We start from the raw sequence: 20,068 nt of genomic DNA on the forward strand, positions 1-20,068 counted from the left end.
TCTTTTATTTCAAGCTTGTTTGATTTTTTTGTTTCATGTTTGATTTAATTTCAAACTTCAAAGTGTTTCCATTCATGTTTGATTTTATCTAAGGTTTGAGATATAAGATGTCCCACTCAGCCATCTGAGCAGGATTACCCATTCTGTGTAACTGACAGAGCTGTGGACAGCTTTGTAGTGAAAGGAGGGGGAGAGAGAGATGGTTATACCAAAACAGGAGGTGAATGATGGGAAGAGTTGAGGAGAAGGAAGGGGGGTGGGGGGGACTAAAACCTTTCAGCTATGGGGCTCTGCCGCTTATGAAAGGGACGATTCATGGAGGCAGATCGCTTACTGTCAGGCCTCAGAGTCGACCCCACTGAGCTGGAGAGGGATTTATTGGACCTCAGACGAGCTGATGTCCACCTCACAGTCACATACCTGCACCACGCTGCTTCAGTGTTTTCACATTGAGACATCTGCCCAGTATGATCAGCTGATCAGCACATACAACATGACTGTAAGCTTGCTAGAGATAAACTTAATTCTTTAGTTTCTCCAAATCATTGTTGAATTCATTGCTCAGGACGATCACCAGATCTTCACAGAAATGAGGAGCAACTCGTTCAATATTACAATATAACAACATTCAATTACATCCAATTCAGTTTTATTTATGTAGTGCCATAATTCATATAGTGTTATAATACATGATCATCTCAAGGCACGTCACAAATTCAGGCCAAGGCATTAAAAGAGTATATGGAGATGAAACCCAACAAATCCACCAGTAGATAGTCCCACTGAACTGGGCTCTGGGTCTGGGTCACATGTCTTGACTAGTTGGGGTCAGGGTACAGAGAAGACAGAAAAGAACAGCATAAAGAACAAACAACTCAGACAGTGGATGGCACAGACAAACCCTGACCCTAACTCCAGAACTACACACGACAAACATACAGGTTTAGAAGCAGAGATATCTCAAGATAGGAACAGGAAGAGGAAAAGCACGACAAAGACACAAAGTTAGTGACATATAGTCAAGGAGGATAATAGAAATTTCAAATAAACATCTCTGTTTTACGGCTTAACCCTCTCTCCCAAGAAAAAACACAAAATATAAAGATTGATAACACAGACATTTCTGAATGTTGTGGAAGTGTGAAACTTCTGTGTTGATATAAAATCACATCTGACAGAATCTGTCAATCACATATTTATCCTCCTACTTTGTTGATAAAAACACCCCATCATAAGATGGTATGATGAGGGTTGGTTTTTTACAGCCTGATAACAAAACACAGAAGTGGATAGAGCTCTCTTTTTTTTTCTCAAACTTCTCAAGGCCACAAAGATAGTTGTAGAATTTATGTCCAGTGACACCACAAAACTATCAAGCACTGCAAAAAAAACAAAGGTGTATTTCTGTTATTGAGGTTAAATTATGGCATGACATAAACATGAATTTAAAAATGTTCAGTTCATTAATGGTTTTCAAAACATTGGTTTGGAAAGATATGTTCGAGGGATACAAGCAGGAATGATTTTTGATGTTTTGATTGGTGCCAAAAAGTGATTTGGATTTGAACGCAGGTGAGGCGTATATAAGCATTTAGCTTCTGCCTGAACCTTTTCAGTCTCAACATAATTCACAGTCAGCTGAGTTAAAATTAGCCTCATAGTTTGTATTTTTTGTATTATGGATGATAACTGAATTAATATAAACCTGAAACTTTAATTAGAGTTAATGCATTTGGAAGAGCTGGTTCTAGGGCTGCAGAAAAGCTAAGTGGGGCTGACTGGGACATTAACAAACAACAATATACTGGATTCTATTGTGTATAAGATCTAAATAAGAAATAACCGTATTTGTTCATTGGAATATGTGTAGACATGAATGGTCATTCTTCTCCATGTCAACCCTGTGATGAACTGCCGACACGTCCAGGGTTTACCCCACCTTCGTTTGTTGATAGGCTCTGGCACCCCGACTACCCTTTTGAGGATTAAGCAGTTTGGAAAATGAATGAATGAATATGTGTACTATGTCCAACCATCTACGTTCACACTCAATACAATTTAACAGGAGAAAATGTTGTAGTTGATTACTGTGTTCTGTTTTCTCTCACTTAGTGCATATAATCCATTTAAAAAAATAACAAAAACAAAAGGATCATGTATATTGGTATTATTGATGTCCCGGTTACATGCTGCTGCAACTGTCCCCACTCTGCACATTCAATCAATAACAAAAGGAAAATGAAACCAGTAGTAAAGATTTGATTCTTAAAAAACACACACAGAGATCAGCTTTGTGGAAAAGGTTTGTTTTATGTTGGTGATCCTCATCCAAGTGGTACTGCACAAATTATGTCATGATAACGTTATAACTTAACCCATGTCTGACCTCAAATACTACCCGTTTGTAGTGTCAGTACAATACATGTGAACAGGAACAGACACATTTTTCATTTAACCCATAAAGACCCAGTGCTACTTTTATGGCAGTTCCAAAATAAAAATGTTTTTTTCTCTATATTTAATTTGTCTTAAGTGATTTATCACAATTTATTGTGATAAATCACAATAATCCAATAATGATCACATTATCCTTGTATTTTGCGTTTTTTTCAGTGAACATCAGGTATTTTCCTTTATTTCCATTTACTAATCATGTAGATGTTCATAAAAGTTCAGATTAAAGTTAGGGATGCACCGATCCAATACCAGTATTGGGCATCAGCTCCGATACTCACTGTGTGTACTCTTATTCGTACTTGTAAAAGATGTCCGATACAAATGCACCGATACCACTTATGGCCATGTGACATTCACAGTTCAGTGCAGCAGGTACGAGGAGGAGGAATAATGTATGGGGAGTGTGAAGAGTGTGGAGATTTAACCAAATAAATGATGGTGATAAAAGTAACGCTGACTGCAAGTAACGTTACAGACACAGACAGATACGGACGCAGCGTTCTGTCCATCCTCTGTGTACATTCCATCCGTTTTCCAGGTGCTGGCGGATGCGTACCCAGACGGAGAATACCAGCGGAACTGTGGAGGTAGAGGATCTGTTCAAAGAGCCACTGTGAGAGTTAGACAAAAACTACTGACACATTTAAGACAACTACCCAGGGCTGGGCCAGTTTACAGAAAAACTACTGACACATTTAGGACAACTGAGCTGGGGGTACGGAGCGTTGTGGACCACCACCAGCGGAAGTGAAAACCAAACTTATCACTTATTTCTCTTTTCTCTACCTGCCGAAGCTAAGCTTTTAAACCTTACCAGAGAAAACGCTGCAATATTAGTATCACATTAGTGTTACCTCTGTCGTCTCCATGTTTGTTACTACTGACTTTCTTCTTCTTCTCAAAAAAACTTTCCTCTTCTTCGTGATATTTGTCCAGTATGGTTAATTAAGAGCTGCGCCCCCTGGTGGATTAATTCAGAAACGCTCATTCCAACACATTAAATGTCAGTAGCAGCACTTTGTTCCAGTCAGACTAATGACAACGACAATAAAGCACATTTACAAAAGGAACTAAGAACTGGAATGGGATTATTAAATACTCGTATTGGTACTCAGTATCGGCAAGTTCTCAAATGTAAGTACTCGTACTCGGTCTGGAAAAAAGTGGTATCGGTGCATCCCTAATTAAAGTTGAAGGTCATTATATCCAAATTAAAAAGAGAAAGGTGAAGAAAAAGCAACTTTTACAGCAAAATCTCTCATTAACTGAACATAAACCCATTGTGTCCATCCACTGCCATTGATCCAACTCCATGGGTTTTACCGGTGAAACAACGTTGTATAAGATGACGTTGTTTCCACAGTAACTACGGAGCCTCTGAATGTTCAAATGGGTCATATCTAATGACCATGAAAAGATGAATAACTGTATTTTACACCAGTTATTGACATGGATTGGTAGGATTAGTGGATCAACAGGTGTTAAACAGTTTAGATCAATAGATGGTTTTAGGTGGTCAGTAGCTGTTTGGGTCTTTATGGGTTAATACTGTAATCTTGATTTCTAGGTTAGTGGTGGAATGTGATCTTCCTGGGTTGTGTATGATAAGCACTAGAGTTCATTACACACCAACACAACAGGACACTTAACACAAATGTGTACTTCAGGCAATGTCACCTCATATTCATCACACCAGAAACAATGTCATACAAGATTTAGATATTCAAACAATGGGGTTTATTACTCAGCTTAACTGGAAATGTAAATCAATATGGTAAGCTTAATCATTCTAACAAAAAAAGTATGGTATAAATAACCAATCTCACACCACTTGTATTTGATGTTATATGTACAGTATAAACGCCAACAATATTGCTGTGTGGAATATTAGCATATAACCATATTGCCCAACCTTGCTGTCATGTGTCAAGATATCAAATAAGACGAATGACCTCAAACATGTCCAAACAGGTACAATTTTTCTGCTGTTTAAAATATAGTTTTAATTTTCATGCTTCTCTAAAACAGAAGCCTGTCTGATAGAGCAGGATTTACTTGGATTTAAAAGTTGCTGAAAATACATAGTCCTTCACACCTGCATTAATGTGTTTTTTTTTATTGATTCAATCACAAATGGTCGGCTCTGTTAATGCCTTTTTATTATTAGAGTTCATCGTTAAAAGGTTCTTAAGCGACTGACTGTGATTATTCATACTTAATATGCAAATCACCATCTCATTTATTATCTAAAACATTGTAAGTTGGTATATTTTCGTACATGCTGTAAAGTTCCTCTGCACAAGTTCACACATAAACAACACGAAGACCATCTATGGAGGTCACACAATTGCATCACTGTGTGAAAATTAAACCAAAGTATGTTAAATCTGTTCATTTGTGTTTACCTGTTGACCTCATAAATAATCATTAACACAGAACTGAGGATTGCAGATCACTTATCATTTGTTCTGTCATACTGTACTGAATTGCAGATGGTTGTGCTGATGCCAGCCTGTGTTTTCACATCACTTTGTTGTCCTGATTGCAGAATTTGGATGGGGCTTGTATCCAGTCAGTGAGCCTGATCACTGATGAGGATCCAAGAACTGAGATTACACTAAGTCACCTTGGAGAAGTCTCCCTGGCAGGACAGTACCGGATCTCCCTGCCCTACTCTGATGGTAAGGTCAGCTACAACTGCCAACACCCCAACACACAGTGTATAATTACTGTCATTATGCCATATTATCTCATATGTGCAGTATATTATGTGCACCATGTGCGCAATTATTAGGCAAATGAGTATTGTGACCATATCATCATATTTATGCCAGTTTTCCAATTCCAAACTATATAAATTAAATGACTTGTTGGAATTAGTCATTCTCCAGTGATATATATTTGTATTCTTGGAGAGAGTATGACCTAAAATGTCGACACCTTATATTAAGATGTGCAGAATTATTAGGTAGCTTCTTTAGTTCAGGTAAAATGGATCAAAAAAAGGGATTTAACTAGCAGTGAAAAGTCAAAAATTGTAAAATTCCCTTCAGACAGATGGAACAATCTTGAAACAGCTTAACTACTGAAACATAATCCAGGGATTAAAGTTCTCCGTCACCATGACGGATTTCCGTCAAATGGAAAAACTGAGGGGGGAAAAAAGTCATATTGAAGTAACTTCCCCACGTGTTTCGCGGAGTCCAGTCAGCACCACGATCCTGTCCTGGGTCTGCTGTCCTGAATCTGCAGGTGTTTAACACAGGCACGCCACGCACAGGGTTCAGACAGGTTTAACAGTGATGATAATAAGATGACTTCTTTATTTTTATGTCGGGAGGAGAGATTGATGACTATTTATCTTTGGAAGGAAACGCTGCTCATTCTGTGCCTCAGAAACACATGGACAAGTTCAGCTTTACCAAAGTTCAGCCTCCAGACGCTAACTTTAGTTTAGTGCTAACAAGTAGCTTTCATTATGAAAAAACCACAACGAAAAGGGAAGAAGACAGAACTGATCTACATGTACCTTCATGTTTGGGTTCATAGCTTATCTCCTCTTGCCGGTATATAACTAGTGTGTGTGTATGTGCCCTTCCCGTGCATGCGGCTGTGCGCGCCGCGGCCTTACGCGGTTACGCACCCGACTGCATAAGTGCTTTATCTGGACCCGTTTAGCATCTTATTTCTATCTGTGTGGTACAGTACAAAGATAAAATTGAATGAATGAATAACACCCTTGGTATTTGCAAAGCCACTGTATTTTAAATACCCTCATAGGGTATCTGTAACGGAATATAATTTCTGTTTCAGTTGACGTAATTTCTTCCAATCAAAAGAGAACATGATATTGGCGGGAGGGGGTTGTGGATGCAGGTTTGACGACGTACAGATTATTTTGGCCAGCATATACGACATCATGGACACGTTTGTAGAGGAAGGTGCTGAAGTGGTAACTATTGAGAGATGCGTGAAAAATAGATGGAGGTGGGCGTGGCTTGATGAGAAGGGAGACGATGGAACTCCACTTAGATCATGGTGCAAAAAAATGAAGCAGCCTCACTCATTTTTTGCAGTAAGGTTTTCTTCTAAATTATTATTTTCACTTGCTTCAAAGGTTTTCATACCCTTTAAAATGAACCACAGAGCACCAAAATTGACCTGAAGCTTTAAAAATTTTCTGGGGGAGGACCCCCAGACCCCCCACCAATACCACTCATGACATTTTTTCTATCCATGTTACTAATCTTCTACACCTGTACACTCTCCCATTCAGTGTGTTTTACAGTATTGCCAAATTTGACTATATAAACTTGTACGCTATAGTAGTATTGTATTGCATCATTTTTAATAGTGGCCAATGATTTTGACCAGAAGAAAATTTTCAGTCAGATGAAAAATTTTTGCTTTAATCCCTGGCATAATCACAAGATTATCATGTTTTATAGCAAATAAGGTCAGAAAATATACAAAGAGAAGAAACCACACAAACTAACAGCAAAAGATTAAAAAAGAATCAAGAGGGAAACTACCGGGACCACATGGACCTGCAAAGCCACTATGTTCTAGAACAAAAACCTACCTGGAGTGTCCAGAAGGAGAAGATGTTCAGGTCTCAGAGACAAGGTCAAGGTGAGAAAGTCTGGAATAGACCACCACTGAACAAGACACATAAGATGAAACATCAGGACTGGGCCAAGAACCATCTGAAGACAGATTTATTCTAGGTTTTATGGACAAATGAGGTCTGGAGCGTGAGGTCGACAGGCAGATTCAGGGCAGCGTCTGCAGTGATGTGGACGGTAAACCGGTCTGTTGTGGTGAAGAGGGAGCTAAGCCGAAAGGCGGAGCTCTTGATTTACCGGTCGATCTATGTTCCGACCCTCACCTACGGTCATGAGCTCTGGCTAATGACCGGAAGAATGAGGTTGTGACTACAAGCGGCCGAAAGTTTGAGTTTACTTGGCAGGGTGGCTAGGCTCAGCCTTAGAGATAGGGTGGAGAACTTGGACATCCAGGAGGGACTCAGAGTAGAGCTGTTGCTCCTCCACATCCAGAGGAGCCAGTTGAGGTGGTTCAGGCGTCTAGCGTGGATTCATCCTGGACACCTCCCTGGGGAGGTGTTTCGAGCTTGTCCATCTGGGAGGAGACCTCGGGGCCGACCCAGGACATGCTGGAGGGATTATATCTGTGGTTTGACCTGGGAAGGCCTCGGGATTCCACCGGACGAGCTGATGGAAGTGGCTGTGGAGAAGGCTGTCTGGGCTCCTCTGCTGAGGCTGCTGCCCCCGCGACCCAGACCCGGATAAGCAGATGAAGACAAGACGAGATGAGACAAATGAGGTCAGAGTAACTGTTGATGGACCAGACAGTTGGACCCACAGCTGCATCAGTAACATCACAAAACTCCACTTCCATTCAGACCCAAGGAGGAGGTGGGGTTCTGGAATGGGCTGGGATTATTAAAGAGGAACTAGATGGACCTTTTTGGGTTGAAGATGAAGTCAAAATCAACTCCCAAAGCCACTTACAGTGTTTAGAAGAGGTGTTCATCAAGCAGTGGTAAAGGAAAAAAGTCAGTATCTTATGCAGGACAATGTTCCATCAAATGCTTCGAAGTACTCCACTGTATGTCTAACCAATCTTTAAAGAAGGAATAATAATGGCATGTCCTTCCTCACCTGACCTAAACCCTATTGAGAACATGTCCTCCCTTCTGAAACAGGAGTTTCATGGTACAGGAGAACAGTCCACCTCTCTGAACAGTGTGTGAGAGGATGTGGTTGTTAATGAAGAAACTGTCAGACTCAGTAAATGGAAGGCTGCCTTATACTGGTCAGAGATTTATTTATTTTTTTTGGTCAATTTTGAGTTGTTTTTTCTTTATTATCACTTTAACAGAAGAAAATAAACATGTGAGATGGGAAAATATTTGTTTTTCATTTAGTTCCCTAATAATTGTGCTAGGGATGTAACAATTACCAGTGTAACAATAAACCGCAGTAAAATTGTAGACGATTAGTATTACCATTTAAATTCTAATTATCATGATAACCGTGTTTGATTACCGCACTTTAAGAGGAAAAAATGCCTATGTAAAGATATGCTTTTATGTCAGATATTTGAGTATAGTTTTAATTTATTACAATTTAGATTTTATATACCTAATATTTGAAACCAATATTCACTTTTAAAATCTTTGAAAAGGTTTGTTAAGCATCTTTGTGTTATTTATGCAATAAATTACAGTGAACCCTCACACTTCGCGGTTAATGGGGGCTGTGACCCCCCGCGAAAGGTGAAAAACCGCGATGTGGAGTACCACACAGTATATGTACATGTACATGTACGCGCGTACGCAAAATCTATGGAATGTACACTCACTTTGACGATCTCTCCTCTGTGCGTGGCTGACGAAGATCTTGATGATGACGATGATGACGATGATTCTTGATGATCGATGGTAATGAAGATGATGGATTGCCTGTGCAGGTGTGAAGTATGGAATGTGATACCTGCACAGGTGCTGAGGGAGAGCTTTACTGCTCTCCTGAGGACGCCTCCTCCTCAGCTATTAATATGGGCAGAGACGGATCGTTGACCAACTCCCCTTCCGAGAGAGTAGGAGAGGCTGGCGGAGGCGTACGGGCTGCAGGAGGAGGAGGTGAGCGAGCAGGAGTATGAGTGGGAATATTTTTGAAACCTCCGCGATGTACTGAGACCGCGATTGCTGAGACCGCGAACTGTGAGGGTTCACTGTATATACATTTTTCAAATCGGATTTTATATATTTTTTGTGTATTTTTTATCCTTTTGTGTTGATATAGTAGGTTAAAGTGAAAAAATAATAGACAGATGAGATAGATGTAGTTGTGCTGAAAAAAAAGATACCAAACATGGGTGTAGTAAACATTTCTGTATATAGTATATAAAGGCAAAATCAAAAGTACTGAAAAATGGACAAAATAGGTTCAGACCCCTAAGGGTTAATGCTTGAATATATCTGCCAAGAGAAAGTACATTTTGCCAATTACTTTATTTTATTTGTTTGTTTTTTTTTAAATACAACTTTTTAAGTTATTTCAGTGTGTATATAAGTACTTTTTGAACATTTTGAGCACAATTTCAATAACACCGCGATAATAATGATAACCGTGATAATTTTGGTCACAATAACCGTGATATGAAATTTTCATATCGTTACGTCCCTAAATTGTGCACACCGATATTTGCCAAATGATTGTGCACACTTAGATATTCTCTTAAGACAGACAAAACCTCACTTTTACTTTCTTAGATATTCAGGTTTGAGCTTTATGAACATTTTGGATTGAGTCAGAGCACTGTAGTTCTTAAATAATAAAAGTAAGCTTCAAAAATACAACTTGCCTCATCACTGCACACACTGCCTGGCCAAAAGTCTCAATGTTTCATTAGAGTATTATAGCACTTAGCATTAGCTTTAATTACACAACATATTCACCACAGGATAGTTTATGTCATGCAACACCCCAAGATCTTGAATTGATGATGTGAAAGTCTCCAGCACATCCAAAAGATTCTCAGTGGAGATCATGTCTGGACTCTGTGGCGGTCAGTCCATGAGTGGAAGTGATGTGTCATGCTCTCTTAAGTACTCTATCACAATTTGAGCCTGATGAATCCTGGCATTGTTATCTTTGAAGAAAACATCCATTGATGAAAAATCCTGATCATTCATGTTTTCAGCTGACCTCCTGTTGGCTCAACCCCAAATCAAAACCTACACATGTACTGTAGGCACTAAGCATGATGGGTAATCACTTCATTCACCTCTCACCCTGACAGGCCCATCACTCTAAGACAGGGTCAGTCTGGACTCTTTAGACCACATGGACATTTTCCTTTGTACCACAGTTCAATACTTTGTTGCTAGCTGAGACATATTCTATATTACAGTAATTATCCAATGGAAGACACCTACCTTTGGGTTGGACAGTTTAGACAGTTTAGACACTATATACGGAACCTTGATGTGAACATTATATCTATCTGTCTGTCTGTCTGTCTTAGTTTTAGTTTAGTTTAGTTCTATTTCAAACACAGAGACTCATCAGATAACAAAGAACCACACAACATGGTCAAACAAAATTTTTCAGCGCTCAAAAAGGAGTGGGAAGAAGTATAACTTATAAATTCCCACCCCCTTTTTACAAAACTAATAATTAAATCAATTCTGCCCCCTTTGCTTTGTTAACACACTTTTTTTCTGTATAATTTTTCAATAACACAAAGCATCCATACAAACCATTCACATACACTTTTTAGTGACCTCACACACAATCAGATTTGCATAATCAACCAATTTTAATATAAACTATAATATTTATATGCACTCGATTATATATGCATGCATTTATATGCATGATTAATAAATCTATCTATCTATCTATCTATCTATCTATCTATCTATCTATCTATCTATCTATCTATCTATCTATCTATCTATCTATCTATCTATCTATCTATCTATCTATCTATCTATCTATCTATCTATCTATCTATCTATCTATCTATCTATAACAAAGGTTTCGTTGAAAAACAGCTTCTCTTAACCAAAGTGGTTGTATTTAGTGTGACCTTCCTTTTACACTTAACATGTCTGTAATCCTTTTGTTCACTTTCTGATTTTTTATTCCAGGTGTCATTCGACACATGCCAGATGTTTCTAACAGTTTTCGCTGCTTCTTGTCATGGGGTCAGGGGTTACACTAAATACTGACTTTAATCTTTGACCCATTTAGTTCTGTTTTTTGTGTGTCTTTTAAGGTTGTGCACATATATCTTGTATTTTCTTGTTGTATGTGAAGAAAAGAGGCTGAGAAATGAATATGTATGTTCATTTCAGCACTGCAAAAACAACTAATCTAAAGGCCACCTAAAACTGCATAGATAGATAGATTGTGATTAGATAGAACGATAGATAGAACGATAGATAGAACGATAGATAGAACGATAGAACGATAGATAGATAGATAGATAGATAGATAGATAGATAGATAGATAGATAGATAGATAGATAGATAGATAGATAGATAGATAGATAGGAGTTGTAGTGCAGCAGCATGACAAACAGTAGCAAGAAAAGCACTTGGAGAGTGCAGACCTCTGCCAAGGCAGATCAGTGGGCCCCCGTGGCCCCTCCACCCCCGATCACCACCAAAATTTGATCACTTCTTCCTTGTGCCAGTATCAACATTTCCTGAAAATTTCATGAAAGTCCGTCCATAACTTTTTGAGTTATCTCGCTAACAAACAAACAAACACGCACGCACACAAACACACAAATCAAAGCGATTGCAATACCTCCTGGCGGAGGTAAAAATAGAATATAAGAATAAAGATAGAATACAAGAGCAAACACACTATACATAATAAATTTGAAGTAAAAAACAGAACTTGTAGAAAATCTAGACAATCAAACAGTAAATCAGCAGTAAACTGTGATATCCAAAGTCAAATAGAATTTGTTCAGGTAGACCAGGTATGTTTCAGGTATACCTACCCCCTAACCCCTCCTCTTCTCTTTTTTTCCTTCTCTTTTCTCAGACATGTTTCTCATCCAGGAGCTGTCGTCCATGTTCCTGCAGGTGAAGACCTCCTTCGGTTTGCATCTGCAGTACAGCTGGACTGAGTTTCGTCTCTACCTGCAGGCTGACGAGTTGTGGAAGGATGACACCGTGGGCCTGTGTGGTACCTTCAACGGCAACATTCAAGACGATTTCCTGTAAGTGCGACCGACCTCTGACTTCTCCTGCACCCCGTGGTAACACTCTCCTTGATAGTAGATAGAATGCACTCCAGTTTCAGAGGTGATGTCTGTAATGTACACTGGCGGCCTCGCTCTCTGATCAGCTCTTTAGACGACCAGATGAACGCTCAACTGGACCAACAAGGAATTTACTGTTAGAGGAAAAAGAGCTCTACTGTACCCAGGCCTAATGGCACTCCATAAAGGGCGGATGTTGTCTAACAGCTGTAAATGGATATACATCACAGGCACAGAGTGAAATGGACGTATGCTGCACTCTCCTCCCCTCAGGTCTCTGCATAGCATCTTCTGTTTTGGGTTTATCTCCTGTGATGAGCACTGATAACTCCAGCTGTTTTAAAGCTTTGACCTGTTCAGATCAGGTGTGCTTTTCTTTTTAGACTTGACTACAGTGTGTGTTCTTTTTTATTGTGCCTTTTAAAAAAAAAAAAGCAAAAAAAAGCAATGTAATCAAAACACATTGTAATTCAATGATACACACAAGAGGACAGTGAAATCCATTATGGGAAATATTACTTCTATTTCATAACCTGAACAAAAGAAAGAACAACAACAACAATAATAATGATAATAATAATAATAATAATAATAATAATAATAATAATAATAATAATAATAATAATAATAATAAATGCTCATTTGTGGTATGTGTACCCTTCACACTCACACCTTGATGTGTTGTGGTTTGAGGGGCTTTGCAGCCGGGGGTCCAGCATGGTTGAGGATGTGGCATAATCATGTACTATCTAATGTCGCGTTTCCATTACATGGTGCCGGCTTGACTCGACTCGGCCATTTTGCCTTTCCATTACATAAAAGAACCTGGAATTTGGTACCCGGTACTATTTTTTTGGTATCTGCTCCGCTGAGGTTCCAAAACTGGTGAAGAGATACCAAAACATAACGTGTAAACACTGCAGACCACTGATTGGTCAGAGAGTTGTCTCTGCGTCATCAATGTGCAACCTGCTATTTTTAAAAAACAGATTGGAAAGTTTACAGTTAATATACTGGTAGGTTAATCCACATGACAAAACAACATCGTGGTTGGTTGAGGAGGTACAGGCATTTCTGTCCTTGGTGACTGACAAAAAATTCAGCATGAACTTGACAGTACAACACACAACGAACGAGTTTATCAGCAACTCTCTGAGCAGACGTCACGGAAGTTACACGCTGCATCGCTATGACGTCCAGGTACTGTAAAGTTGGTAGTATCCTGCAATGGAAATGGTTTCCAGGAATAGTACCTGGTACCCGACTTGAGTCGAGCCAGTTCCACATAGTAGAAACACAGCATAACTTTCACTTCCTGTCTCCACTATGTAGCACTGGAGAACATTCACACATCAGTACATGAAGTACACATGAGGTCACTGTATCATGTGTACTGTAACAAACTGGGAACATTTCCTGTCGGTTACATGATATTTGTACCCTGAGGTTGACTTCCTGTTGCCAGAAGGTGGCAGTATGACTGTGATTGAATATTTTTGTTCCTGTTTTCAGACACAGACTTTAAACATCAAATTTTAGACACATTTTATAAGCTATACTTAAGATATACTTTATTGATTTTCATGTGGAGCTGAGTTACAGCAGGTTCGGTTTTCAGGATGAAGGATTATAATTGGCAGTGACGCCGTGGCGAGGCTGTTTCACAGTAGTAGCTCAACGTACTGTATCAGAAACTTGTTGAGGATTTCTTTTTTAAACCACATTTGAGTTGGATACCTTCAATATGCCAGGAGAAGCACATCAAAAGGAAAACCATGACATTTTGTTTTTGTCAAAAGATGGCGCTATGAGTCAAATTCAGTATTGTCATGTTGCGTTCAAGGCTAGACCCTGACCCCAAGTTAGCAAAAAATTATCAAGTTATAGTATTTTTGTGTGTCATAGTGAGACATTAATATTTGCCACCTGGCCCTGATGGTCATCTTGGTCAACACTCACCCTTCCATAACTTTTCATCTTCAACATGTTAAGAGTTGATTGACTAAAATCTCCAAGAGGAGTTTGTTAAAATAGTTGAATAGGTGAAGCATAAAATGTGGCAGCAACATTCAAAATGGTCATTCTCCTGTTGGTCTGGTGTCTTGGACCCTATGGACTTTTTTGTAGGTGTGATACACATATCTACAAAAATGTTGTTTCCTGTTGGATGCCATGGACCCAAATTGCTGGTTTTGTAGGCGTTGGTGTGATACACATGTGCACTATATTTCATTCTGATTGGAGAAACTGGATTCAGATTTCATTTCCTGTAGAGGATGGACAGAGCCATTTTTGCAGTTTCATTTACGAGCCCTGTACAATATCAATTTTTTTCTTTTGATGTTTTTGCAAATTTAAATACAATTTTGGTGCATTTTGAGCCCCTCAAAATTTCATGCAAACCCATAAAAATAAACAAATAAATATTCATTAAAACTCTGTGTTTGGGCCCTAATAAATAATAATAATATGAACAAAAAGAAGAAGAAATGGAGCATAAACGATAGGTTGTTAAGTAATTCCTTAGCTCCGTTACGTCTTTGAGGGGAATGTCTATGTCTGTGCTGACTTCTTGACTCTATGTCCCTCCTCCTCTTGTGCAGATCTCCGTCTGGTATGATAGAAAGCACTCCGCAGTTGTTTGGAAATGCCTGGAGAACGTCACCGGCCTGTTCAGCCCCTCTGAGCACTCCGCAGATTGACCCCTGCGACACGCACCAACAGGCCGGTCAGTTGAACCTGTGTGCATTTTATTAGGCTGCTTTTCAACATCTAAGTATCCATGTTGCTCTGGCTCATTTTTTGTACTTGACTGACATATACTGTCCCTGTCAAATAAAGTAAGAAATGAAACCAAAATGAAATTATTAAGTCATCACTGAAATGTTTCAAGCAGAATGAAATATTTTATATTATATTTTATATGTATTTTCAGAACATAACTGTATTGAATGAAATTGAATGTTTGACTCCAATTCTGAAGGTGGACTTCAGGAGCAAACTTGAAACAACAGAACTTCAACTTTGCCTGTTTTAAAGTGGTTAACTGAAGCTACAGATTATGCTTTGTAGGTAGCATCCTCATTATGACAGTGTCTGATGTCATTTAGGATTTAGACTCATTATTTAGAAACATGGAAGACAGTACAGTTCCACCAATTACAAAACTCCAGAGACATTTAGGGTTGGGGTTGGGGTTAACACCACCACATCTGTCTATACCTGTGTTTTTCAACCTTGGGCTTGGGACCCCACATGGGGTCACCTGGAATTCAAATGGGGTTACCTGAAATTTCTAGTAACTGATAAAAATAAAAAAACGTACTAATAAAAAATATATCTTGAGTTGACAGAGACAATCCCAATCCATAAAAGACATGAATAACTGTGAAGCTGAAACTGCAGCACTGTGGTTCTGTTTACCTGTCGAATGTTCATTGTGGTCAGTTTCAGATGCTGCAGCTCTTTCATAATTCATAGTTTGAGTTATTGTTTGTTCAGTATTAATTGTCAGCCTTGTAAATCCAAGATGGACTGACTGTACATAACCTGACCAAGGAAAATCCAATTCTCCTTTTGTGCAGTAATCTACACCTGGCTTTTCTGCCTCCATCCATAATAATTTACATTAATTATATAGACTAAATATAGTCTAAAATTAACATTTATTTATGTGTAATTAATTTTAGCAAAAAAAATGTCTCCGTTTTGAATGTCTGGGGTCACCAGAAATTTGTGATGTTAAAATGTGGTCACGAGCCAAAAAAGCAGATTCCTTTAGGTAACTGGGTTTTTCACATTTTGTCATCTTTCTTCTGTGGTTCAGTGGCGTACGCCTCAGAGATGTGTGACATCCTGAACCAGGACCTGTTCTCCGCCTGCCACGAGTACCTCAGTCCAACGTCCTACCACCAGCAGTGTCGCTCAGACACCTGTAAGTGTGGGACGCCCTGCCTCTGCTCTGCACTCGCCCATTATGCTCGCCACTGCCGCCGCTTCTCCATCATCATTGACTTCAGGTCACAGATACAGGACTGTGGTGAGTACCCTTACTCACCTTTGGGGTGACGGGGGTTCTGTGGTCTGCCCTGGTTACTGATCTGAGAGCAGTCCTCACAAAGTTCCACAATTTTGACTGTATCTATAAAACAACTTCTAATGACAAGCACCTCCTTGCTTTAGTATTCTGAGGTGAAACTGACAGTAGACCGCTGTGTTTTCGTAAAAATTTGTTCAGAATTTAATAGAAAACTTAACAGAGAAAACACCCAATCACAGCACTTCACATTCTCTAGTAATTCTACAAATTAGAAAGTGTAATTTTACAAAGTGTAAGTCGTGGCTTCAACACTCATCAAAATCTCCAATTTGTGGAAGCAATTTGAGGTGTCTCCATGGCAACAGAAGATAAGGTTCACAGGCAGTATCTAGTGTCAGTGTTGTAGAATTAGATATAGATAGACTTTATTTAGAACATAAGTAAGCAAAAGAAATTACCAGTTTAAACAGGACACTCCAATATAGGGAAATAAATCAAACAAAAAAGAAAATCAAGTGTCACACAAATGTCTAACTATTTCACTGTGGCTCTTTAACAATACATTATGTATGAAAAGGAGTAGGAAGAAGTCGAGCTTATGTTGTCCTGAAACAATTTTACATGACTTGGTGAACCTGCTCATGTATACAGTCCATATAAAGAACAGGTCAGTCATTAAGTTATAAAAAAAGATACTAAATAATTAAATCCCATAATAACTATTACTGTTGTACTACTGTTCATTGGTTCTATATCTTTGGAAAATAAGGTTTTTATACATCTTCTTAAATTTTATTGTGTTTTCACACAGTTTGATATTTAGTTCCACTCTATTCCACTAAACCACTTCACAACATAAAATGAACATCTGTGTAAGATTTGTTCTAGTGAAATGTTGTTTCATATTTAGTTTCTGTCTATAATTATAACCACCCTCTATCCGTGAATAATTTATGTATTTCTGTTACTTTGAAGTAATTTATTTTTTGCTTTGTATAATATTTGTCCTGTTTTAATTTCCACCAAGTCCTTTAATTTAAGTGTATGTGAGCGTAACAGTAGTTTATTGGTGTGTTCCAGATATCCTTTATGGTTTTTTTATTTGTATGAGTGTGAATAGTGGTTGTAGGTTGGTTTTGTAGGTATTACCTCATACTTCTACACAGTCATTCAAATAAGGGAACACAAGTGAATAATAAAGGGTTAATAAAGCTTTGTCATCCAGTCAGTACCTGCTCTCCCCAATACTCTGTGCTACTTTTACAACCACATAATGTATGTGTGGTTTCCAGAAGATCTTATGGTCTAATATCACACCAAGGAATCTATATTAACTTTGTTTATCACTAAATTTACCTGTGCATTTATTATTCAGTTTCCAAACAGCATAAATTTAGTTTGGGGCAAATTAGATGATAATCCATTTAAATCAAACTATGTTTTTAATTTATTCAACTCTGTTGTGACTACATTGATAAGCCTCTGCAAATTTTCCCCAGAACAAAACAATGTTTGTATCATTGGCAAACAAAGCTAGTTGTAGTATTTTAGCATTTTCTTCTTGTATTTAGAGACTAAAACTAAAAATGTCTTAATTTTATCAGAGTTAACATAACACCAGCATATTCATGTTCTATGTTGGCTTTCTGCAAACAGTATTTAACATTTTGAATGAATAAGCAGTTTTAAAGGGTGACATAGTCATGTGTTTGGGTTACAGATTTGCATGTACACTATAAAAAAGAAAAAGGTGAGAAAATGTAAAATATCAAGGCAACGTGATGCAAGAGATTTTTGAGTTTTCTTCACTACAATATTCTCATTGTCCCAACTTTCTTTTCTAAGTTATGAAAGTTGATTCAACTATTAATCACTTGTTACATCTTAAAACTGTGAGTCAAAACAAATATTTATTTTATATTATCACTACAAAAAAACTTGACTTAGCTAGTTAAACTAACACACATTTCTGCTTTATAAAAACATCAAGTTTCAAGTTAAAACAACTCATAACATTACATTATCTATTCAAAAAACCTTGCTTTCTTTTGTCAAAGGAACATACCATTATTACAGATGAGAGGTAGGCCTTCCTTTAGGACAGAGGTAGGCCTTCCTTTAGGATGGAAGTAGGCAAATCCAGTCCTGGAGGGCTGGTATCCTGCATGTTTTAGAGGTTTCCCTCTTTCTGGTGTGCTGAGAGAGGGAAACCTCTAAAACATGCAGGATACCAGCCCTCCAGGACTGAATTTGAATAGCCCTACTTTAGGAGCAGTGGCGGCTGCTCGTCTTTCAGACAGGGGAAACTCATTGTCAGCTTACATCAAAAAAAAAAAAAGAAAAAAAAAAAGAAAAGTCAAGTTATTTAAACATAAATTCGGCCCTCCGTTCCTTTTTAAGAAAATGCTTAGTGACCTTATTGTACCAAGTAGGCGTCTTTTCCAGGGACTGGACCAGTGTCCTCTGAATGTCCAGCAGGGCTAGGCTGCTTAGATTGCCTTGGCCCATTGTGTTGTGTGTGTAAGACTTCAGCCTTTTTAAACAAGAGATGCTCCTTTCACTCCGACCTAGCCGACAGTTTGATTGATTTAACTATCTACAAAACGATATTAAACTGAACAAGAAATGATTAAATTATGTAACTGAAATTATGTTAAATTGAAACAAGGAAGTACAATGAGTGTGTTTTATTTACAGTGCAAGAAATGAACGAGTAATTTCGTAGTGGTTTCTCTCTCGATTTCACAGCAGAATGCGCAACGGTATTAAACTGAACTGTCAGTGAAGGGGTAGATCTCAAACTAGCTGTCAGTCAAACAGGATTCAGCCTTTCGACTGATCCTCCAATCAGCACGTGGGATTCTGGTGTCCAGCCCGGCTGAGCTCCACCCACAGCTCCATTCACCTCCAGAGACGCCCGGCGTCCGGGGGCGGGACAACATCGTGGCATTTATCCAATTACCGTCCAGTTTTGAGGCAATGAAAAAAACTGTTCCACTCAGTCCCATTGAAGCCCAGAGACGCCCGGAGTCTACGGACAAATGTACTGAGCAGAGATCGAATGAGAAAACAGCGCAACGGGAATGTATGAGAAGTGAACAACATCGTGTCCATTGATTTGTGATAAAGCTGATTCTGAACGAACTCGTCTGTGAGATGAATGTGTTCTAACACATTTGTAGTCAATAAAATGTCAACACAACCATACATATTTAAACATTTAATTTTCGTAATTTTAGGGGAAGCCGGGCTTCCCTTGCAGTCTATGAGAAATCGCCACTGTTTAGGAGAAGCCAGATCTTTGGGTGGAGTTGGAATTTCCACACTAGTCTGAGCAAAGCCACTCTGACTCTGGGTGTTTAAAGATGGTCGCTCCAGGAACAGGTGTTCTGGGTGTTGGGACCTTTGACCCCATTGGTGGAAGAGGCTGTGGCACACCTGTGAGGCGTGATTGCTGTATGACGTTCTAAGTAGGTACCATGACAGAGAGGAATGGGTAAGACTGTCGCGATGACCCCCCCGCCTGGTCCAACTGACCGGCTCTTTGAGTTGAAGAGCAAAAATAAATGGACATAACTAAATGGGGTTGTTACGTTTTGCAGTGTATATAAATAAAGGAAAATGTATCTTGCTGTAATTATATTTGAAAAATGCTCAATAAATAGATATTGAATAAAACAAAGCACAACTGAATGTTATCTGAAATCTTATTTATTTTGTGCCAAGAGCTCCCTTCTTAGACTGGTACAGTTTCAGCACACTGT

At 38.7% G+C, this 20,068-nt stretch overlaps 1 protein-coding gene across 1 annotated transcript in view; it reads left to right on the plus strand.

Moving 5' to 3' along the window:
• The window catches only part of otog (otogelin), a 153,409-nt gene that overhangs the window by 32,899 nt on the left and 100,442 nt on the right, over nt 1-20,068 (plus strand). Inside the window, 5 exon segments of the mRNA XM_030126012.1 lie at nt 5,006-5,138; nt 12,046-12,227; nt 13,712-13,722; nt 14,869-14,993; nt 16,092-16,304. Coding sequence (XP_029981872.1) covers nt 5,006-5,138; nt 12,046-12,227; nt 13,712-13,722; nt 14,869-14,993; nt 16,092-16,304 — 664 coding nt within the window.

The sequence above is a fragment of the Sphaeramia orbicularis genome, chromosome 3, assembly GCF_902148855.1.
Source record: "Sphaeramia orbicularis chromosome 3, fSphaOr1.1, whole genome shotgun sequence".
In the NCBI taxonomy this organism is placed as follows: domain Eukaryota; kingdom Metazoa; phylum Chordata; class Actinopteri; order Kurtiformes; family Apogonidae; genus Sphaeramia; species Sphaeramia orbicularis.